At 44.0% G+C, this 24169-nt stretch overlaps 1 protein-coding gene across 1 annotated transcript in view; it reads left to right on the forward strand.

Moving 5' to 3' along the window:
* Positions 1-604: 604 nt before the first annotated feature.
* Positions 605-24169, forward strand: part of LOC143527390 (cytosolic carboxypeptidase 4-like) — a 42139-nt gene continuing 18574 nt past the window's right edge. The window contains exons 1-4 of the mRNA XM_077022579.1: positions 605-625; positions 5869-5998; positions 9590-9721; positions 11857-12033. Coding sequence (XP_076878694.1) covers positions 621-625; positions 5869-5998; positions 9590-9721; positions 11857-12033 — 444 coding nt within the window. The 5' untranslated portion in view covers positions 605-620. The remainder of the gene's footprint in view (positions 626-5868; positions 5999-9589; positions 9722-11856; positions 12034-24169) is intronic.

A 24169-nucleotide genomic window follows, 5' to 3' on the forward strand; every position in this document is an offset into this window, starting at 1 on the left:
CCTCAGACCCTACCTCTCTCTACCTCAGACCATACTTGTCTCTACCACTCTATCCCTACCCGTCTCTACCTCAGGCCCTACCTCTCTCTACCTCAGACCCTTCCTCTACCTCAGACCATACGTCTCTCTACCTCAGACCCCACTTATACCTCAGACCATACCTCTCTCTACCTCAGACCCTACCTCTCTCTACCTCAGACCCTACCTCTCTCTACCTCAGATCCTTCCTCTACCTCAGACCATACATCTCTCTACCTCAGACCCCACTTATACCTCAGACCATACCTCTCTCTACCTCAGACCCTACCTCTCTCTACCTCAGACCCTTCCTCTACCTCAGACCATACGTCTCTCTACCTCAGACCCCACTTATACCTCAGACCCTACCTCTCTCTACCTTAGACCCTACCTCTCTCTACCTCAGACCATACCTCTCTCTACCTCAGACCATACGTCTCTCTACCTCAGACCCTTCCTCCACCTCAGACCCTACCTCTCTCTACCTTAGACCCTACCTGGACCTCAGACCCTACCCATCTCTACCTCAGAGCTCTCTCTACCTCAAATCCCAGTGAACTTCTCCCTGTCCCAGTGTCCATCCTGCTCCCCATTCTGCCAGTATGTGGTGAGTCAGAACATATGTGGTGAGTCGCTATGTGGTGAGTCGGTATGTGGTGAGTCTTTCCTGGCTGCACTGGGTTTATTCTTTCCCACATTTTTGCTTTATTTATTGGGCAGATCCCCAGATCTCAAGGACTTAAGAGGGGGACCAGGATGTAACCCCATTAAATGTGGAGGACCAGGATGTAACCCCATTAAATGTGGAGGACCAGGATGTAACCTCATTAAATGAGGCGGCAAAAACGTATTCAGCCCTTGATCTACTTGGTCGCTGTAACCATAAGAGAAAATTGAACTATTGAAGTCCCTAACCTGTGTGTGTGTGTATGTGTGTGTAGTAAAACATAGTGCCTCTGGTTTTGTGTGAGAGGAGGAAACAGATTTTACTGACTCACAGGCAAATAGAACTTTTTTTCTGTCACTAGCAGTGTATTAGGGTTCACAGCAGCTGGGAAGCTTGCAAATGTGTGGTGCCACTTGTGTGCACGTTGAACCTCATTACTGGTTACATCAGTGGCCAAATGGGAAGAACCCAGAGCAGCTTCAGAGTCTGAATGTTCAGGCACTTCTGCAGCTCCACACGGGCTGAAGCGTATCGACCCGGCCCTGCCTTAATAGTGACCCAATCCATTTAAAGCAGATTACAAAAGATCCTCATCGATCACGCTACATAAAACATTGGATCCGAATCAAGTGTCCACAAACGAGACAGACGGGTGAGCAGACGTCTGGTGTACATGTTTATGAAAGATAAAGAGAGACGGAGAGAGAGAGAGAGAGTGAGAGAGAGAGAGTGAGGGGGAGGGGGAGAGAGGGATGAAAAGATAGTATGAAAGATGCTGAAATACAGGGGGAATTGTTGAGTAGCAAACGAAAAATAAGAGATGGGGAGAAAGAGATAGAAAAGGACAGAGAGAGAGGGGGGAGTAAGAGAGAAACAGAGGGGGAGGGAGTGAGAGAAAGAGAAAGAGAGATAGAGAGGTGCATGATCTGTCACAGTATCTCTCACCTGATGGGGAGTAATTAACTTTTTATAAAAAAGTAACAATAATAATTGCTGATGTGGACATTGACAGTGGCCTACACACTGAACAACTCCGTAAGACACACCACACACGGACCCCCACGTGTCTGTCTCTCCCCATGGACACCAAACACACAGGTCCCTGCTTCAGGACTCAACTCCCCTCCTGTTCTGGGGGCTTTTAGCAGGCCTAAAGGAATCCAATGTGTGTGCTGTAATGAACAGGGCTAATGAGACAGCCGCATTCTCAGCGGAGGGGGAATCTATGCCCACATCAGTGCCACGTCTCCCCTGGAGGAGAGACCCGACCTGCACATGTCTGCTGGAGGAGAGACCCGACCTGCACATGTCTGCTGGAGGAGAGACCCGACCTGCACATGTCTGCTGGAGGAAAGACCCGACCTGCATGTCTCTGCTGGAGGAGAGTAGATCTTCATGGGATGGTCCTGGAAGTCACAGTGCAACCACAGTGCAACCAGAGCAAGATTTGCATGAACCTGTATCTGCTTATTTAACTGATAAATGTGCTGAGTTATTGGGGTAGCCCTCCCTTGTACAGGAACGATTCAGTGCCCTGTACAGCAAGACAGTGTTTTTTTCACTTTGTCTTTCATGATCTCATTACATAAACTCTGCTGATCTACATTATAGTACAATTCACAGAAATGTCCTGTTTGATCTCACTGGCTGGTCGTGAGCTGATAAACACACACTGTTTGATCTGGAGGTCATGACTGCGCTGATTGAGAGCTGCTCACAGGTTCAGCTGTGTTTTGTAGATTAATGTGTGATGAATGACAGATGTAGTGGAATGAAACATCTGGCAATTGCTCTGTCGAGCGAACCTCTGGATCATCTGAGGTTCTGTCATCTCTGTAGCCCAGTTGAAGAATCAAGGCGTTGACATTTTAAAGCAGGTCAGTTCATCGAACCTGTCGGGCTTCGCAAAACCATTAAAGAGAACTAAATTTTGAGGATCGTTCTAGCCGCCCCAGATCACTCAAGAGTCACAAAATTTCTATAAATTATTCCTGTCTGGAAGAAGATGGTGTTTAAAAATAAAGGGGGGTCACGGGGTGGATGTGGAATGAAAAATGTAATTGATGTCATTTTCAGAAAAGCTCAGTTCATAAAATATTTACACTGCAAATTTTCAGTAACAAACAGACAGTGACAGAATGGAAATCACGCCGACTACCGCTGCAAAATGGAGACGGTTTCATGCAGAAACATCCAGCTCGTGTTTTCCATCTTGTATTCAGCTAGCTGTTTCTGAGGTGTTTCCTAGATGTACGCACTCAGCCACGCGGACGCGCGCACACACACATGCATGCAGGCAGGCTTGAATGGATTTTCACATATATGCATGCAGGAAGACACACTCACAGGCACTTAAATGCAAACACACCTGAACACACACCTGCACATTTTACCTTTCTGTATATTAGATAGATGTTTTTGTTTGCTACAATGACAACACATCATACAGATATCAGACAGCGATTTGAATCACATGGGAAATTGTGAACAGTGTAGTGTTTGCACCCTGGTCCAGTGTTGGAGCAAGCTTGGGGAAGAATGAAATTGTTATGGAGCCATTATTGTGTCAAAAGATTGTAAAGAAATAGCATACTATGTTTTGTATTTATAAGTGGTGTTTTTCATTTGTTAACCACATTGTGTTTGTTTGCAAATAGTACGGTTTTTAGAGAATATGTCCTGTTTGTTTACAATGTTTTGGCAGAATCATAGGAAACACGGAGCAGTAGGCGATTAGGAGAACAGCCAGGAGTCATAACTAATGCTTCACTAAAGAGACCAACCAAAGTCTAAGCTCTACCGTATCCAGCTAACTAGGACCCTAACGTAGAGGTCATGACCCTGGACATAGGCCTGGCTGTGAGCGTGAAGTTTAAGATGGGAGGTGTGTACTGTGTGCTGTACGGTAGATGTGTATGGTGGGACATAAGTGTAAGGCGTGACGTAGACGTAGAATGGTGTAAAATATGACGTGTGTTGTGAGGTTGGTGAGAGGTGTGTGGTGTAAGGTAGATGTGGTGTGCGGGGTAGATGTGAGGCGTGTGCAGGTTAACGAGGTGCAGAATGAACTACGTGTATGAGTCCAGCATACGTGACGTCCCGCACCTGCTGTGACGCTCCCTCTGCTCCCTTGTCCACCGTTAATTTTGTGTTTTTTAATAGGAACAGATTTGAGCTCACGCATGCACACCTGCTATTCCTCTCTTGAGAGCTTTAAACCTCCGTTCTTACAGATACTGCAGCCTCCAAACAAGATGGAAACTGCTGCATCTTGAGTGGAAAGACTACATCCATGCTGTTCTACAGTTACACTGTTCTACATCCATGCTGTTCTACAGTCACACTGTTCTACATCCATGCTGTTCTACAGTCACACTGTTCTACAGTCACACTGTTCTACAGTCACACTGTTCTATAGCCACACTGTTCTACATCCATGCTGTTCTACAGTCACACTGTTTTACATCCATGCTGTTCTACAGTCACACTGTTCTATAGCCACACTGTTCTACAGTCACACTGTTCTATAGCCACACTGTTCTACAGTTACACTGTTCTACATCCATGCTGTTCTACAGCCACACTGTTCTACAGTTACACTGTTCTACATCCATGCTGTTCTACAGTCACTGTTCTACATCCATGCTGTTCTACAGTCACACTGTTCTACAGTCACACTGTTCTATAGCCACACTGTTCTACAGTTACACTGTTCTACATCCATGCTGTTCTACAATCACACTGTTTTACATCCATGCTGTTCTACAGTCACACTGTTCTATAGCCACACTGTTCTACAGTTACACTGTTCTACATCCATGCTGTTCTACAGTCACACTGTTCTACATCCATGCTGTTCTACAGTCACACTGTTTTACATCCATGCTGTTCTACAGTCACACTGTTCTACAGTCACACTGTTCTATAGCCACACTGTTCTATAGCCACACTGTTCTACAATCATACTGTTCTACAGTCACACTGTTTTACAGTCACACTGTTCTATACTCACACTATTCTATAGCCACACTGTTCTACAGTCACACTGTTTTACAGTCACACTGTTCTATAGCCACACTGTTCTATAGCCACACTGTTCTACAGTCATACTGTTCTACAGTCACACTGTTCTATAGCCACACTGTTCTACAGTCACACTGTTTTACAGCCATAGAGTCACACTGTTCTACATCTACTGGGTCAGTCATGGATGGTCTGGTGGTTAGGGAACTGGTCTTGTGACCGGCCCTAGGCCATGACTGAAGTGCCCTATGGTACCGTTGTACTGTTCTACAGTCATAAAGCCGTTCTGTTCTACAGTCCTACACTCATACACTTCTACAGTTCTACAGCTGTACTGTCCTGCAGCATTACAGACTCTCACTGGGGGGTCAGTGGGACCTAACAGGATGGTGAGGGTGTGTGTGTGTGTGTGAGAGAGAGCATCTGTGTGTGTGTGTGTGTGTGTGTGTGTGTGTGTGTGTGTGTGTGTGTGTGTGTGTGTGTGTGTGTGCGTGTGTGCGTGTGCATGTGCGCTTGTGTGTCTATGCATATGTGAGGTTGAGTGTGTGAGAGTGTGCCTGTTTGTGTTTGTGCCTGCTCACATACACACAGATGCTGACACACACACCCTCATCTACACACACACACACACACACACACACACACACACACACACACACACACACACACACACACACACACTTTCTCTCACTCATGCTCACGTTTGCCTGTACTCTGCTATATAGCTACCTGTGACCTTCAGAGAGTCTCTGCAGAGACTCAGATACAAGAATGCAGTGATTCTGATCAGTGTCTGTTCATGCATGCGTACACACACATGCACACATATACACACATATGCACACACATATGCACGTACACATGCACAAACACACTACTTATCTCCTCTACTAAGGGACCGTGTCCATGGTATCGAAAATTAGATCACAAATTTCTTTGTTTGATCGTTTGTCCATCCTCTCTGGCTGAGATCTGGAGCAAGATTCAGAGTGCAACATGTATCTGCTCCTCACACGCACATGCACACACACACTCAGGCGTGCAGACGCACACACACATACAAATGTCGTGATTCATGCTGTGTAGCTTGTGCTGGTTCCTTGTGCCTTTGTATAAGAAAGTCTGAATGTGCGTCTGTCGTGTGTCGTGTGTTGTTCCAGTCACCGCTGCTCTCTTACTGCTGAGGATCTGAACAGGCAGTGGCTGAACCCTGACCGCACCCTCAGCCCAACCATCTACCACACCAAGGGCCTCCTCTCTTACCTCTGCAGCACCGGCAGAACTCCACTGGTAGGACCTGAACCTCTGTTGTTATAACAAAATACTGTTGCAGTGGGCTGAAGTGTTCTGTATTGGGTGTAGTGTTCTCTAGTGTTCTGTAGAGGGTGTAGTGTTCTCTAGTGTTCTGTATTGGGTGTAGTGTTCTCTAGTGTTCTGTATTGAGTGTAGTGTTCTCTAGTGTTCTGTAGAGGGTGTAGTGTTCTCTAGTGTTCTGTATTGGGTGTAGTGTTCTCTAGTGTTCTGTATTGGGTGTAGTGTTCTCTAGTGTTCTGTATTGAGTGTAGTGTTCTCTAGTGTTCTGTAGAAGGTGTAGTGTTCTCTAGTGTTCTGTAGAGGGTGTAGTGTTCTCTAGTGTTCTGTATTGGGTGTAGTGTTCTCTAGTGTTCTGTATTGAGTGTAGTGTTCTCTAGTGTTCTGTATTGAGTGTAGTGTTCTCTAGTGTTCTGTATTGGGTGTAGTGTTCTCTAGTGTTCTGTAGAGGGTGTAGTGTTCTCTAGTGTTCTGTATTGGGTGTAGTGTTCTCTAGTGTTCTGTATTGAGTGTAGTGTTCTCTAGTGTTCTGTAGAGGGTGTAGTGTTCACTAGTTTTCTGAAGAGGGTGTAGTGTTCTCCAGTGTTCTGTAGAGGGTGTAGTGTTCTGTAGAGGATGTAATGTTCTGTAGAGGGTGTAGTGTTCTATAGGTGGTGTAGTGTTCTGTAGTGATCTGTAGAGGGTGTAGTGTTCTGTAGAGGGTGTAGATGGTGTAGTGTTCTGTAGATGGTGTAGTGTTCTGTAGAGGGTGTAGTGTTCTGTAAAGGGTGTAGAGGGTGTAGTGTTCTGTAGAGGGGGTAGTGTTCTGAAGAGGGTGTAGTGTTCTGAAGGTGTAGAGTTCTGTAGAGGGTGTAGTGTTCTGAAGAGGGTGTAGATGGTGTAGTGCTCTGTAGAGGGTGTAGATGGTGTAGTGTTCTGTAGAGGGTGTAGTGTTCTGTAGAGAGTGTAGAGGGTGTAGTGTTCTGTTGAGGGTGTAGATGGTGTAGTGTTCTGTTGAGGGTGTAGATGGTGTAGTGTTCTGTAGAGGGTGTAGTGTTCTGTAGAGGGTGTAGTGTTCTGTTGAGGGTGTAGATGATGTAGTGTTCTGTTGAGGGTGTAGTGTTCTGTAGTGTTCTGTAGAGGGTGTAGTGTTCTGTTGAGGGTGTAGTGTTCTGTAGTGTTCTGTAGAGGGTGTAGTGTTTTGTAGAGGGTGTAGATGGTGTAGTGTTCTGTAGAGGGTGTAGAGGGTGTAGTGTTCTGTAGAGGGTGTAGATGGTGTAGTGTTCTGTAGAGGGTGTAGATGGTGTAGTGTTCTGTAGAGTGTGTAGTTTTCTGTAGAGGGTGTAGTGTTCTGTTGAGGGTGTAGATGGTGTAGTGTTCTGTAGAGGGTGTAGTGTTCTGTTGAGGGTGTAGGTGGTGTAGTGTTCTGTAGAGGGTGTAGTGTTCTGTTGAAGGTGTAGTGTTCTGTAGTGTTCTGTTGAGGGTGTAGATGATGTAGTGTTCTGTAGAGGGTGTAGTGTTCTGTAGTGTTCTGTTGAGGGTGTAGTGTTCTGTTGAGGGTGTAGATGATGTAGTGTTCTGTTGAGGGTGTAGTGTTCTGTAGTGTTCTGTTGAGGGTGTAGTGTTCTGTTGAGGGTGTAGATGATGTAGTGTTCTGTTGAGGGTGTAGTGTTCTGTAGTGTTCTGTAGAGGGTGTAGTGTTCTGTTGAGGGTGTAGTGTTCTGTAGAGGGTGTAGTGTTCTGTAGAGGGTGTAGTGTTCTGTTGAGGGTGTAGTGTTCTGTTGAGGGTGTAGTGTTCTGTAGAGGGTGTAGTGTTCTGTAGAGGGTGTAGTGTTCTGTTGAGGGTGTAGTGTTCTGTAGAGGGTGTAGTGTTCTGTAGAGGGTGTAGTGTTCTGTAGAGGGTGTAGTGTTCTGTAGAGGGTGTAGTGTTCTGTAGAGGGTGTAGTGTTCTGTAGAGGGTGTAGTGTTCTGTTGAGCGTGTAGGCTGCTGTCACTTGGCTAGGTGAAGATGTAGGTTCTACACAATGGAACATAATGGCTTCTTCAACCGCTCCAGTTCCACCTGCTCTGGAGATAACCAGGCACCACCGGCATGCCTGAAATCATACAATTCTAAGAATCCATAAATTCTCACGGAAGTTTAATCTAGTTCAGAAGCTGAAATCCTTCTGGATAATGTCTGAAAAAATATTCAGATGCGGGAATGGCTTGAAATCTCTGACAGTTCCCACTCATGTGGGGTATGACTGCACATGAAGACATGAGAGTTCATCACATCACTCAGCCATCAAGGAAATGAATCCTATGAATTTTTGGCATCACTGACTGGTACTTCCATCTGTTTTCATTTTAGTTAAACATACATCTGAATGTGTTATCTGTGTAATGTGACAGGGAGTTGATATGGAGTCTACACTATCAACTTAACTTCTATATTATAGTAACAAAGGAATCAATGTAATCAATTACAAAAGCAGAAACATGAATACTAACGTCTCTGCTGTAATGGGCTCTAATATGTCCCACAGAGCAGCCCGATGTTTACTGTGTCAAACACTGCAGGTTGTTTTTGGTCCTTTGTCGTGATTCATCTGCTCTATAGATAATAAAAATACAAAGCGTTTCATGTCTATAGCTGGTCATATTCACAGATTCTTCCAGGTCCAATGAAATATGGAAAATTGCAGACAAGCCTCAGTCTGGTCGTCTGTTCTCAAGATGACCAATCAGGTTTACCGACTGACCAATCAGGTGTGGTGTAAGGCACGTGTGGTGAATGCCAAAGGCGTTACTAGCACAGTGGCAGTTGCAGATCATTAAAAATGTTTTTTTTAATTGTTAAAACATTTGAAAGGCACAAAACCCACAGAAGTATTCAACTGGTTTCTTATTTCTCTGACTGAACTGTCATTATTAATGTTCTGATTGCAATAACATAATGCAATTAGGCAGTCTAACAGATTAGCTGAACTCTAATTCACATTTCATTACTGTGATAATTAAGTGTACCTGCTTAGAATCATGGCATCCAGAAACCATGCTGTCACCCACCAACTGAAATACAAGAGTCTGACACGCACAGCTAATAAAGAAGTATTGACTTTGATAATCGTGCCCAAACCCGGAAGGGTTGTCATTGTACTTTGTGTGTGTTTGGGTGTGCGTGTGTCTGTGTGTGCGTGCGTGCATGTGTGTGTATTGGTGTTTGTGTTTCTATGTGGGTGGTGTGGGTTTGTGACTGTGCACGCCTGGTCAACACCAGATTAATTAGGTCCAGCCAGGCCCAAAGTTTGTGCTGTATACACACTTGTCAGCAGAGCTAAAAGAAATAATTATTTGGCTGGCCTTGTTCTGAGATGACATTTGATTTTCATGGTTTTGTCTTTTGTTCGAACCCACATGCAAATGCAGATGTCGACACACACCCACAATCAAACCCAAGCCACACACACACACACACACACACACACACACACACACACACACACACACACACACACACACACACACACACTCACACACACACACACACACTATTTTGGTCTTGTGTTCTATCCCTCTCTCTGTCTCTGTGCTGTTGTGTTGCTGCAGGTGTTCTGTGACTACCACGGCCACTCCAGGAAGAAGAATGTTTTCCTGTACGGTTGCAGCGTTAAGGAGACGCTGTGGCAGTCTGGCTCTACCGTCAACACTGCTTCACTGAAGGAGGATCCGGGGTACAGGGTACGCCCCCCCACTGCCCCCCTCACCCCCACCACTGCTGTGCTGGAGCCTGGACTTCCTCCCCATACCCCCCACCCCTCTGTTACCCTGAGTGGTTCAGACCAACAGCACACACACAGAGCACCAAGCCAATCACCCGACCTGCTGCACACACACTGATGTCAAACTCAAATATTCTCAATATTTTTATATAGTATTTATTTTCAGTTGCTGAATATTCTCGATATGATATTTTATGTGTTATTTATTATCTGCTTGAAATTTGTGCACAAATTGATTATTGACACTGTCTTTGTCCAAGAAAGCCTCCTAATATAAACAATAAACTGATTATATAAATAGCTCAGTCACCTTGACATGTGTGACCAATCAAAATGAGACTGTACATGTGATCTCTGAAAGCACATAGCTGGAATCTTATTTTTTCCTATATAATATTAGCAAATCTGAAACAGAATTTCTAGTTTCTAGATGTAAAGGGAAGTGTAGCTGCTGAGGCCAGTGTTCAGAGAGGAGTGTGTGTAGGGGTGTGTGTGTAGGGGGCAATGTGCGTGGAGGGGCGTGTGTGCGTGTGTGTAGGGGAGCGTGTGAGTAGGTTGGGTGTGTGCGTGCAGGGGCAAGTGCATGGGCAGGCATGTGTGCGTGGGGGCATGTGTGTAGGGGAGTGTGTGTGTAGGGTGGAGTGTGTTTGGAGGGGCATTTGTGTAAGGGAGCTTGTGTGTAGGGGCGAGTGTGTGTAGGGGTGTGTGTGTGTGTAGGGGAGCGTGTGAGTAGGGTGGGTGTGTGCGTGCAGGGGCGAGTGCATGGGCAGGCATGTGTGCGTGGGGGCATGTGTGTAGGGGAGTGTGTGTGTAGGGGGGAGTGTGTTTGGAGGGTCATTTGTATAAGGGAGCTTGTGTGTAGGGGTGCGTGTGTGTGTAGGGGCAAGTGTTTGTAGGGGGGCATGTGTGTGGAGGTGGCATGTGGGTGCTGGGGAGTGTGTGTAGTGGGATGTGTGTGTAGGGGAGCTTGTGCAGCGGAGCGTGTGCTAGGGAGCGTCTAGGGGAATTTGAGGTTTTGTGTGTGTGTGTGTGTGTAGGGGCATGTGTGTATAGGGGGTTGTATGTGTGTATGGGGGTTGTGTGTGTGTAGTCGGCATGTGTGTAGGAGGTTGTGTTTGTGTAGGGGATTGTGTGTGTGTGTGTATGTGTGTGTGTGTGTGTAGGGAGGTTGTGTAGGGGAGCGTGTGTATTGATGTGTGTATCTGCAGGGGAGAGTGTGCAGCAAAGCGTGTGTAGTGTGTCTCTCTGTGTGTGTGTGTGTGTGTGTGTAGGGGACATGTCTGTAGGTGATGTTTGTGTGTAGGTGAAAATGTGCAAAGGAGCGTCTGCAGGGGAGTGTGTGTAGGGGAGTGTGTGTAGGAGTGTGTGTGCGCAGTGGGCTTGTGTGTAGGGGTGTGTGTGTGCAGTGGGCTTGTGTGTAGGGGAGTGTGTGTGTGCGCAGTGGACTTGTGTGTAGGGGTGTGTGTGTGCAGTGGACTTGTGTGTAGGGGAGTGTATGTAGGGGTGTGTTAGCAGGATTTGGGACTGATGCTGTTTGAGAACAGCAGTTTCACACTGTTATTCTCCAGCCGGCTTTGATTGTTCTGTGATTGGCAGACCAGTCGGTCCATACACACATCACTGTTGTTTAAGGGTGCAGCTTCAGTCTTGGATACCCCATCTGGAGTCCCCTCGCTAGTCCCCTTTTTTAAGTCAGTGGTTAATGAGTGAAGAAAAGTGGGGATGTGGGGAATTGTGGGAAGTGTGTACTTCTCTGCTGATGTTTAGACTGAATGAAAAGCATGAAAAATGTTGAGCCATTGTTTCAGTAGGAGATAACACACTGAATACTGCACTCACAGATACAGACAGGAATAATGGCCTTTTAAGCAGGCTTTTACAAAGACAGCCATTTAAATACTATGATTGATATTCTTAGTAACATGCAAAATTCAGCTAACCATGTTTGCTTTTTGGCTTATTTATTTGTTTGTGTTTTTATCTGTTTATTTTCATCCTAATTTCGAGGGCCTATGTCCAAACACATTACATTTCTGACTTACAGCTTTCTCTCCTTTAACTACACACTTACCTCCTTTACTCCATCTTTTCCAGACAATCGCTAAAACTCTAGACCGAATAGCTCCAGCATTCTCCATCAACAGCTGCAACTTCCTCGTGGAGAAGTCACGGGCTTCGACTGCTCGGGTGGTGGTCTGGAGGGAAATGGGAGTGCTTCGAAGTTACACGATGGAGAGCACCTACAACGGCTGCAACCAGGGCATCTACAAGGTCAGTCAGATCATCAGACCAGGGCATCTACAAGGTCAGTCAGATCACCAGACCAGGGCATCTACAAGGTCAATCAGAAGATCAGACCAGGGCATCTACAAGGTCAGTCAGATCACCAGACCAGGGCATCTACAAGGTCAGTCAGATCATCAGACCAGGGCATCTACAAGGTCAGTCAGATCACCAGACCAGGGCATCTACAAGGTCAGTCAGAAGATCAGACCAGGGCATCTACAAGGTCAGTCAGAAGATCAGACCAGGGCATCTACAAGGTCAGTCAGATCATCAGACCAGGGCATCTACAAGGTCAGTCAGATCATCAGACCAGGGCATCTACAAGGTCAGTCAGATCATCAGACCAGGGCATCTATAAGGTCAGTCAGAAGATCAGACCAGGGCATCTACAAGGTCAGTCAGATCACCAGACCAGGGCATCTACAAGGTCAGTCAGATCACCAGACCAGGGCATCTACAAGGTCAGTCAGATCATCAGACCACGGCATCTACAAGGTCAGTCAGAAGATCAGACCAGGGCATCTACAAGGTCAGTCAGATCATCAGACCAGGGCATCTACAAGGTCAGTCAGATCATCAGACCAGGGCATCTACAAGGTCAGTCAGATCACCAGACCAGGGCATCTACAAGGTCAGTCAGATGACCAGACCAGGGCATCTACAAGGTCAGTCAGAAGATCAGACCAGGGCATCTACAAGGTCAGTCAGATCACCAGACCAGGGCATCTACAAGGTCAGTCAGATCACCAGACCAGGGCATCTATAAGGTCAGTCAGAAGATCAGACCAGGGCATCTACAAGTTCAGTCAGATCATCAGACCAGGGCATCTACAAGGTCAGTCAGATCATCAGACCAGGGCATCTATAATGTGAGTCAGAAATGCAAGGGGTCATGATTCTGAGGTTCCATGGTGCTGCAGTTCTGTGGTTCTAAGGTTCCCTAGTGCTGCAGTTTTAAGGTTCCATGTTGCTGCAGGTCTGTGATTCTAAGGTTTCATGGTGCTGCAGTTCTAAGGTTCCCTGGTGCTCCAGGTCTGTGGTGTAGATTATTCATGGTTCTAATGTTTCACAAGTCTAAGGTTCTGACATGTCCAACATGGGTCATAATCACAATAAGATAAAAATGGACACAATGCAGTGAGATTATATTTGGAATGTCTGTTTTCAGACATTATAGCCAATTTGTCTGCTTTACTATTCAGTGAAATTATTTCCAGTGAAAAGTATGCAACATATGCAGTATTAAATCAATTCCAAAAAATACATCATAACACATTCTGACACTGTCAGGGCTATTCACATTATTATTTCACTATTTTCCTGCACATTAAAATGACTCAAATGACCCACTGAGGCTTGTTTCCTGGTGCTTTTCCTGGATATCAACCCCTGCTGCTGTGTGTTGGACACCCTGCTGCTGTGTGTTTTCATTACTCCAGCCCTGTTAAACGCTTAAAAGTGACCTCCTTCTCTTCCGTCTACCCTCTCCATCTGCCCTTCCCACAATTCCTTTCTGTTGTAGTGGTGCTGGATTCTCTCCCTCGGCAGTTCATTACCTTCTACAGCTGCTAATGCGCTAATCACTTATTAGCCTGCTTATTTAGCCACGTGGGTGCTAATCATAGCCGAGTCCCACGCTGCTAGCCCCTCACTGCCCCTGTTATCATTAGCACATTCTTAGCAGCATACATACTTGGCATATATAGTTTTTCCATGAAAATGAGAAGTAAAATTAACAAAACAGAACACTGCAAGTAGCTTTCAGTCAGATGCAGAATATTGAATGAAATGTTGGTAATTTTTGAGTAAACTTGAACTTAGTTCAGAGTCTCACTGAGCTGGAGGTATTAAAGAGCCTCTCATCATTAACACACAGCACATCCTCGCCAGATGTTCATGACCAGAATCTCCTGCCTTCAGTCAGGAAGTTGGCCAAGATGATCTGCTGCAGTTCAAACTGAGCATCAGAATGGAGAAGAAAGGTGATTTAAGTGTCTTTGAACGTGGCATGGTTGTTTGTGCCAGACGGGCTGGTCTGAGTATTTCAGAAACTGCTGATCTACTGGGATTTTCACGCACAACCATGTCTAGGGTTTACAGAGAATGGTCCGAAAAAAAGAAAATATTCAGTGAGCGGCAGTTCTGTGGGCACAAATGCCTTGTTGATGCCAGAGGTAAGAGGAGAATGGCCAGACTGGTTCAAGCTGATAGAACGGCAACAGTAACTCAGCTAGAACCGCTTCAACTCTTCTGTGAAAGCTGTTCATAAGGTTAAGCAGTGTGTTTATGGGGATTTTTGACATTTGTGAGGTCATTTGTGAGGTCACATACTGATGTTGGCCTGGCTCTCAGTCTCTGCTCTAATTCATCAGAAAGGTGTTCTATCGAACTGAGGTCAGGACTGTGCAGGCCAGTCAAGTTCATACACACCAGATTCTGCCATCCATGTCTTTATGGACCTTGCTTTATGCACTGCTGCACAGTCATGTTGGAAGAGGAAGGGGCCAGCTCCAAACTGTTTTTACAAAGTTGGGAGCATGGAATTGTCCAAAATGTCTTGGTATGTTGAAGCTTTCAGAGCTCCTCTCACTGGAACTAAGGGGCCAAGCCCAGCTCCTGAAAAACAACTCCACACCATAATCCACCAAACTTTACACTTGGCACAATGCAGTCAAACAAGTACCGTTCTCCTGGCGACCACCAAACCCAGACTTGTCCATCAGATTCCCAGATGGAGAAGCGCTATTCGTCACTCCAGAGAACACACCTCTACTGCTCTAGAGTTCAGTGGTGGTGTGCTTTACACCACTGTATCCAACGCTTTGCATTGCACTTGGTGATGTATGGCTTGGATGCAGCTGCTTGACCATGGAAACCCATTTCATGAAGCTCTCTGTGCACTGTTCTTGAGCTAATCTGAAGACCACATGAAGTTTGGATGTGTGTAGTGATTGACTCTGCAGAAAGGTGGTGACCTCTTCACACTATGTGCTTCAACGTCCACTGATCCCGCTCTGTTGGTTTACGTGTCCAACCACTTAGTGGCTGAGAAACCTACTCAGCTGTGCAAGTAAATAGCTCCAGAAGTTCTAGGAAGAGAAACCAGTTAATATTACAAATGTAGATTAATTCCCTGCTGTTTCAAAGTTCTGAGTGTATGTCAGTTCATTTTCTTTGATTTACTAATGTCATTGCTGCCATAGCAACAACTGGAATGCAAACAGGTTCTTCCCCCTGCCAGGAAAGCTGATGAAGGACCTCCGTGTGTCTTCTTTCAATAAAGGGTTTTTTTTTCATTCATCAGTTATAATTTGCTAATGGATCTTGTAGGGTTTGAGTTCATATGCTTTACAGTGGAACTTCATGGGATTTACAGTGGGGTTTACTGTGAGGGTTCCTGCAGCATTGCTTTGTAAAGACGTGGTCTGGTTGGAAGACTCCAACACTGACCATGTGGTTGTGTCTGAAGAAAAGCCAGTACTGGTATAACATTCCTAGCCATACCGGCCCTACACTCTCAATCAGCATCTGATTCTGTAACGCGGTGACTAGACAGTCTAAACACTGCGGGGGTGTTAGACAGGGTGAACCTGCCAAACCACAAAAGAAACAGGAAAACGATGCCTCAGGACCACCGCTACCACTCCTACATTGCACCTTGAGGTTTACATCAGCACATTCCACACTGCATCAACACATTTCACACTACATCAGCACGTTCCACACTACATCAGAATATTCCACACTACATCAGAACATTCCACACTACATCAGAACATTCCACACTACATCAGAATATTCCACACTACATCAGAATATTCCGCACTACATCAGCACATTCCGCACTACATCAGCACATTCCGCACTACATCAGAATATTCCACACTACATCAGCACATTCCGCACTACATCAGAATATTCCACACTACATCAGAACATTTCACACTACATCAGCACGTTCCACACAACATCAGCACATCCCGCACTACATCAGAATATTCCACACTACATCAGAACATTTCACACTACATCAGCACGTTCCACACTACATCAGCACATCCCGCACTACATCAGAACATTCCACACTACATCAGAACGTTCCACACTACATCAGAACATTCCACACTACATCCACACGTTCCACACAAGGTCAGCTCTAGATGACCATCCCAGCCATAGAAGGATACATGCAAGCCCCTAACTGTGTTGAGATTTGAGCTAATGGATAAGAAAATTAGAAATCTTGTTAAGAGCCAGGCACTCTGAGCAAGCAGAGAGTCAGATGTTTGACTCTACACACCTTTAGCTCTGCCTTCTGAGGCCTGAGTGATTCTTGATTAAAAAGTCTGTACTAATATTTGCCACTGACATCAGATGTTTGCAGGACCACTAGAGTGCAGAGGTGATTCACACAGGCCCTCGTCTGTTCTCGTACTGCGAGGCTGGTATTACAAGACAAGAGCGGGAGGAGAGAGGGTCTGGAGGTGTGCTCCCTCTCTTCAAAGCTGAGCAGAGATTGGGTCCTCTTGGCATTGAGAGCTGACTTCACCCCGGGGTCTCTGGAGGTCCACTGTCTTGCCCCAGGCCTCGGAACTCCCAGACAAATGTGGCGTGCTCTGTGTAAAAGGTCTTTATACAGCAGTGACATTTGGGTCTTTATGTCTGAAAACATGCCCAGTCTGAACCCTGAGCTGTTGTGCTACTTTTACGACATGCTGTGGAGAAGCAGCATTTATGGTTTGGTTTTTGTTGCCTTTGATTGATAATAAAGATAGTAAAACCTTTGCAGAATCACTTGATTTAATAACAAAAAGAACAGCCAGTAATGGATAATCATTTGGGCTTTGAGAGACATGGGGGAGATGTTTGACAGACATGGGGGGAGACGTTTATATCCTGTCTTTAGCTTCTAAAGTCTTGCAGGAATTATTTCACATTTTACAATACACCATCAAGATAGTCAAGACAGAGGTGTAGCAAAATTTGTCCATTTTATGGATTGTCAGTGACCGATACAGCAGGATTCCTTCTCTCTGAAGATTGAGATCTCAGTTTAGATGCATCTTTGCCAAATTAAAGGTAATCTTCAGCAGGAATCTTGTTTGCACCACACAAAATGGCAAAGCTGTACCTCTAATCCCCTTTAATCTGTGTGTGGGGAAACTAAATTAAATGCTTGATGCTTTTTTTTCCTTTTTTTAATCACGTCTTGTCTTTGTGGGTAAACGACTTTCTTAACGACTTTCTTAACGAGACTGGCACAACGTGTATTATTTCTGCACATAAAGTGTCCCATTCTGATTAGGTTCTGTTGCCATGGTCCCAGAGATAAACCCTTTTTTGCCACAGAAAAACCAATCAGATCCACTGGAGGAATTGACCTGTTAGCCCTTTGTAGAAAGTTTGGTAAAGAATATATGAGCATATTAGCACAGGCAGAATTAAACATGTAAACTTTGAAAACAGCAGTTTGCTAGCTGTGTGTGTTGTGATTCATGTGTAGCCCTGTTTGGATGAGGACATTTTGATGACATGAATGTGTCTTACAGTCTGAGAGACCCATGTTTGAGTTCATCAATTAGTTTAAATAGTTAATTTATAGTTATTGTTAATAGTTAATTTGTTAATCAGTTTAATTTAGTTTTGGGAATGAGAGCGTCATCCTTTTCTACCCAAGAAGATGGAATTGTATTTGTTACATGTGGTGCATTTATTTGTATACAGGTTTGTACTGCGGGTGTATAGGAGTTGTATAGGGGTTTGTTACTGGTGGTGTACTGGTGTTGTATAGAGGTTTGTAATGGTAGTGTATTGGTGTTATATAGAGTGTGTTGGTGTTGTATAGATATAGTTGTTTAGGTGTTGTATAGAGGTTTGTAATGGTAGTGTATTGGTGTCATATAGAGTGTGTTGGTGTTGTATAGATATAGTTGTATATGTGTTGTATAGAGGTTTGTAATGGTAGTGTAATGGTGTTATATAGAGTGTTGGTGTTGTGTAGATATAGTTGTATATGTGTTGTATAGAGGTTTGTAATGGTAGTGTATTAGTGTTATAGAGTATGTTGGTGTTGTATAGATATAGTTGTATATGTGTTGTATAGAAGTTTGTAATGGTAGTGTATTGGTGTTACATAGAGTGTGTTGGTGTTGTATAGATATAGATGTTTAGGTGTTGTATAGAGGTTTGTAATGGTAGTGTATTGGTGTTATAGAGTGTGTGGGTGTTGTATAGATATAGTTGTATATGTGTTGTATAGAGGTTTGTAATGGTAGTGTATTGGTGTTATATAGAGTGTGTTGGTGTTGTATAGATATAGTTGTATATGTGTTGTATAGAGGTTTGTAATGGTAGTGTATTGGTGTTATATAGAGTGTGTGGGTGTTGTATAGATATAGTTGTATATGTGTTGTATAGAGGTTTGTAATGGTAGTGTATTGGTGTTATATAGAGTGTGTGGGTGTTGTATAGATATAGTTGTATATGTGTTGTATAGAGGTTTGTAATGGTAGTGTATTGGTGTTATATAGAGTGTGTGGGTGTTGTATAGATATAGTTGTATATGTGTTGTATAGAGGTTTGTAATGGTAGTGTATTGGTGTTATATAGAGTGTGTGGGTGTTGTATAGATATAGTTGTATATGTGTTGTATAGAGGTTTGTAATGGTAGTGTATTGGTGTTATATAGAGTGTGTGGGTGTTGTATAGATATAGTTGTATATGTGTTGTATAGAGGTTTGTAATGGTAGTGTATTGGTGGTGAAGGAGATGCAGGCAGTGGAGAATTGGCCTCAGCATTCTCCATAGGAATGACAGCATCTCCTACCACCATGACCAACCCCCCACTGTAAACCACTGACCAGGACTGTAGCTGCAAAACGTTGGTGTCTCGCAGCCCAGTCAAGGTGTCCTTGGGATGTTTCGGGACATTGTCCACCTGGAGATCATCCTAATGTAGATGTGGTGTTTTCTTTGATGATGTGAAGCAAGTTCGATAATCTTCTCAATCCTTTGCGAACAGCCCTCATTCGCAAGATAATCTGAGTGTACGTGGAGCACTAAGGTGTTGGTAACATCTACTGCTGGGTGTAAAGACCATTAGCAGACTAAAGTCCCAGGGTGCTAACGAGCTAAATACAACCCATGCTTTCAAGCCTAATGAGCAGTAATTAATAATTTTATGCTCATGTGCATTTAAAAGCATAAAATGGAAGATAAAAATGTACTTGTGGTGAATGTTGTGGTGACAGCTTCTGGTCAGGATTGCAATGAGCTAGGTGGGGATTCAGGACAGCAGGACATTATTTAGCTCATTACTGAGTTACCCAATATTACAAACAGGAAGCTGGGCGGGACTTGGTGGTGATCTATGCATTATGATTGGCTTCTCTCAGACTTTACCTTTTCATATTTAGCATTTATATGTTGTGCAGATTGAAACACACATCACAAACTGCACTGTGCACATGTTTTATGAGAGTTTCTCATAAAAAAGAGACTGTATGATTTGGTGTACACACGTGAGGTGTGTGTGTGTGTGTGTGTGTGTGTGTGTGTGTGTGTGTGTGTGTGTGTGTGTGTGTGCACGCACTTCAGGTTTAGTTTAGTTTGACGCAACCTGTTCAAGTTCTTTCAGGGATTACTGAGAGCAGGGCAAACAGACACTCTGAACAGCAGACTGCAACCCTCACTGGATCATTTGTGAAGGTTTAGTCTCTCAGCCAAGTGAACGTCCATCTTTATGCAGTACTCGTCTATAACCTGCATACACTGGAGTAGGGCATAGGCTGACTCTTACTGTACAGATTGGATGGATGGGATCAAAGCACAGGGAATATATTCATACAAAAACACACAACACACACACAGGGAAAGCAGATAAAGAGCTCTAAGGTCACTGATGTTGAAGTGTGCACTCTGCTCTTCGACACTGGACTCAGTGTCCTGAGGTCCTCTTGAGGATTTTTATTAGAATGTATGTAATTTGGTTAAAGGACTTAATCTGGAAAGACTCTAATGAAGGATTCTACGTTAATGGCAAACACGACATCACTTATCTGTGATCTATGAGTGTCAGTGCTCTCTCACTGTGTAGCTATGAAAGGGAATGAGGAGCAGACGTGTGAGCCCCGCCTGTGTTTCCAGATCCATGGTGGATATAAATATTCTGTTACTGGTGTCACTTGGCCCTTAGCAGTCATGGGGCGAGATCTGAGACTTCAGCGAGATGCAGGAGATTTGTGCGTGTGGGAGAAAGCTAATTACTGTCTTCATCAAAAAGCTCAACCCTCGCACACCTAGTTCACTTTTTTAATCTTTGAAGTATTCCTCCATGAGCACAGGCTTAACGGGCCCGTGAGCACAAGCCTTACGGTCCCAGAAGTGACTTCTTTAATGTGATGCATTTGCTTAGGTTTGATTAAAAGCCTTTTTGGAGGGGTGGTGTCTATGTGTGTATCATGGTGGGGGGTGGGGAGGAGAACTCAAGAATGCAGTATGAATCCGTTTAGTTCCTGGATTCAGGTTAATTGTTCCTGTTGGCTTTAAACAGTAACCAGTTGAACACTGGAGAGTGAAAACATCACAGCATGACTTCACAGCATCTGACGGCTTTGTGGAGATAAATCAGTGTCAACGGAATTTGAACCTGAAACCATGAAAAAAGTCTGTGAAATTTAGTCAGGTATCCAAATATTCAAATTGAAATTCAAGTTCAGGTTGAAATTCAAGTTCAGGTAAAAGAAAATCAAGACTCAGGTTGAAATTAAGGTTGAAATTAAATTTTGGTAAAAATTCAAGCCACAATTCAGTCAGGAAAACATCCGGGGTACTTAGGAAGAGCAAACAAACATAGAGCTAATTGAACTCACATCTGGCCAATCACAAAACACCTCTGAGGCCATTGGGAGGCGCGTCTTTCTGCCAACTTTCCTGTAATTGTGGCACTTAACGAGGCCAGTGCTACTTGATGTGCCACTTGATTGTAGCATCTGCTGTCCAGAAACACCCGAGATGTTGGTAACACCCCATTTCCATTTGTTACATGTGTATAAATTAAGATATTTCATAACTTGTAAATTATGTTGGTTGAACGATACTAGCCAACAGCCAGCTAGCCATCTCTAAATTATTAGAATACTGTTTGACGATAACGTTGAATTTAGATTATAGTAGGTTTAGGTTACAGTGGGAGGCAGTTAACAACAGCACTGTAAGACAAAAATGATTTATTATAGATTATGTTTATTAGTGTCTCATGTTAATATGTATATAGAAAAAGCCCATTTTGCTTGGTAAGGTAAGATGAACTGATATTGTGACAATTCACAATATCAATGATAGTGCACACATCAATGATAGTGCACACACACACTAAGTATTATACTCTGAAGTGACAGTACTGCAACATACACCAACCCAACCAATACAAGCTAGAAACATAACATGTTCCACAGCAGATAAAAGGAGATTACACTCTTTACAGCATTAATTTATGTACACAACGTCACAGTCATATGCCACTCTTAATTTGATCACATGTACTAATATTATTACTAATATTATATAATAACAATGTAATATGTATGTTGTGTATGTCAGGTAGCATTAATTAGTTACTTGAGCTAGCATTGACATCACTTTCACTAGCATTAACATTACTTAGACTACCATTAATATTACTTAGACTAGCATTAACATTACTTAGACTATCATTGACGTAACTTAGGCTGCAATTGATGTTACATAGACTACCATTAAAGCTATGTAGACTTCCATTAACATTACACATATTACAATTAATGTCACATAGACTACCATTAATAATACTGAGACCAGAATTACCGTTGCTGAGACTACCATTACCATTTCTTAGACTACCATTAACATTTCTTAGACTACCATTAATGTTACTTGAATTGACTAGCATTAACATTTGCTAGTTGACCTGTAGAAAGAATTTGAACAGGTACTGTAAGTGTCACTTGTTGACCCCTAATGTAGTTTCTAAAGGGTCATTATGAATCACCTCAGATTGAGCACCAACCCACTTCAAGCACTGAACAGAAACAGTACTTTTGCTAATTTAATTATCTAATGCCTTTGCTTTTGTTGTGTAATGGGTAAGATAGTTATATTATTTTGTTTTTACATGGTAGCACATGAGTTTATCCTGCTACCTTTATATAGTGGACTGAGAAAGCAAGAGAAGCTGCCTCAGAAAGTTTTAGACATCAGATACATTTGGAAAGCTCCTGGTCATTATAAGTAGTACCTGTAGTGAATTTGTGCGGAGGTAAAATATAAACCTTTATGTATTTTATATTGACTTTTTACCCTCATGATTATAGTGGGACATGTAAAAATCTTACTGTGACATATGCCCTATTAAATTGGGCCTAGTGACACCCCATAGACCTATAAAAGAGAGAGACAGAGAGAACATGAAAGACTAAGACAGACAGACAGACAGACAGAGAGAGACAGACAGGGACAAGCGTCCTTTTCTGCTAGTGCCTCAAGGTCGACTGGTGTTGGCTCCAAAAAGATTAAGATCAGCTGCAGCGCGGTGTTGTGCTGCTAGGGGGCGATCCTGAGCCCAGGTTCACCAGAGGACACCATAGAATTCCTGTGATGTTCCTTAATCTCACAGTGCTTTGAGGTTTTCCAACAATACCTGGGCTGCGGCCTTAATGTTACAGTTACAGAACCTTAATGTTCTAGCTACAGAACCTTAACATTACAGAACCTTAACATTACAGTGGTGTACAGAGGACGGGGCATGTACATGAAGCTCAAATGGAGGCTGGATGTCACTTAAGGGGGAAGTGGCCTGTGATCATGTGACTCAGGCGAGATTTATGTTTGCGGGGTAAGGAAATGAAAAGCAAGGTGGTGCATCAGTAGGAGTGAGACAGGTGTGATGGATGTGCAGATAACACCACAGACAAATGACAGCACAGCAGCACACTACGTCCGTGCTGTGTGGAGCGTCGACAGTGCTGCGGGGTCATATATCTCCACGTAACTGGGCGTGACTCATACGTAATAGTGTCCCATATGCCTTTTAGATCTGTGATAGAGTCTTCATCACGCTTCTTTCAACTGCACACAAACACAGGGTGATTCTTGATTCTTGATGTGGTGTTGTGGTGTGGAGCTGGATGGGATGGATAAGTGGTGGAGAAGCCCACAGATGCAGCGTCCTGACTTCAGGAGATCAGCTTCACCAGGAGAGCATCATTCTTCTCACCCGTGGCTTGGTGATGGACCCCCCCCCCCCCACACACACACACACATTCAATGTTATTAGGATAATGAATAATCCAGTCTCTTGGGTTTCCATGCTTTGCTGATATGCATTGTGATTAGATGTAGCTGTGTAGAACTAGGCAGCTGCCACTCAGCTAAGTGAAGTGAACGCAGCCTGTGGCAGGTGTAGAGGTGCAAGATGATTGTGTGGCCTGGGTTTCTGTTCCTCAGCCTTCTACAGGTATCATTAGTTGTGTGTGTCGGTGGGCCTGTGTGTGCTGGGGTGATGGAGAGTACTGAAAATGCCCCTGCAGTCAACTGGTCGCTGTGGATACAGAAATGGAATTTAAGCGGTTCTTTGGAATCATGATGATGGTTCCACCAAAGGGCACTGTGTGTGTGTGTGTGTGCGTGTGTGTGTGTGTGTGGTTGTGCAGGTGTGTGTGTTTGCGTGTGTGTGCGTTCGTGCATGTGTGTGTGTGTTTGCGTTTGTGTGCCTGCGTGTGTATGTGCATGTGCGTGTAACCAAGTGTAGCAAGAGTTTTCTTTTCCAGATGCAGATCACATTTTAATGGAGTAAACTAGCCACGGATGCATGAACACAACAAAAAGAAACTTTATGAAAAATCAGACTCGTACATAAAACAAGAAGAAGAATCAGACTCACACATAAAACATCATGAACCTTCACAGCATATTGCTTAGATCTGATTTAGGTCTATTTTTTCAGTTGTGATTTAATTAAGTAGTCAGTATATTACTTTCTGGACATTTTTCATTTGCCCTCTGCAGTGGTCAGCTGAACGCTCACGCTGGTCTGTTTCATGCTGGTCTGATTAACACTGGTCTGATTCCTGTATAGAAGGGCAGG

Source organism: Brachyhypopomus gauderio, chromosome 11 (genome assembly GCF_052324685.1).
Source record: "Brachyhypopomus gauderio isolate BG-103 chromosome 11, BGAUD_0.2, whole genome shotgun sequence".
Classification (NCBI taxonomy): domain Eukaryota; kingdom Metazoa; phylum Chordata; class Actinopteri; order Gymnotiformes; family Hypopomidae; genus Brachyhypopomus; species Brachyhypopomus gauderio.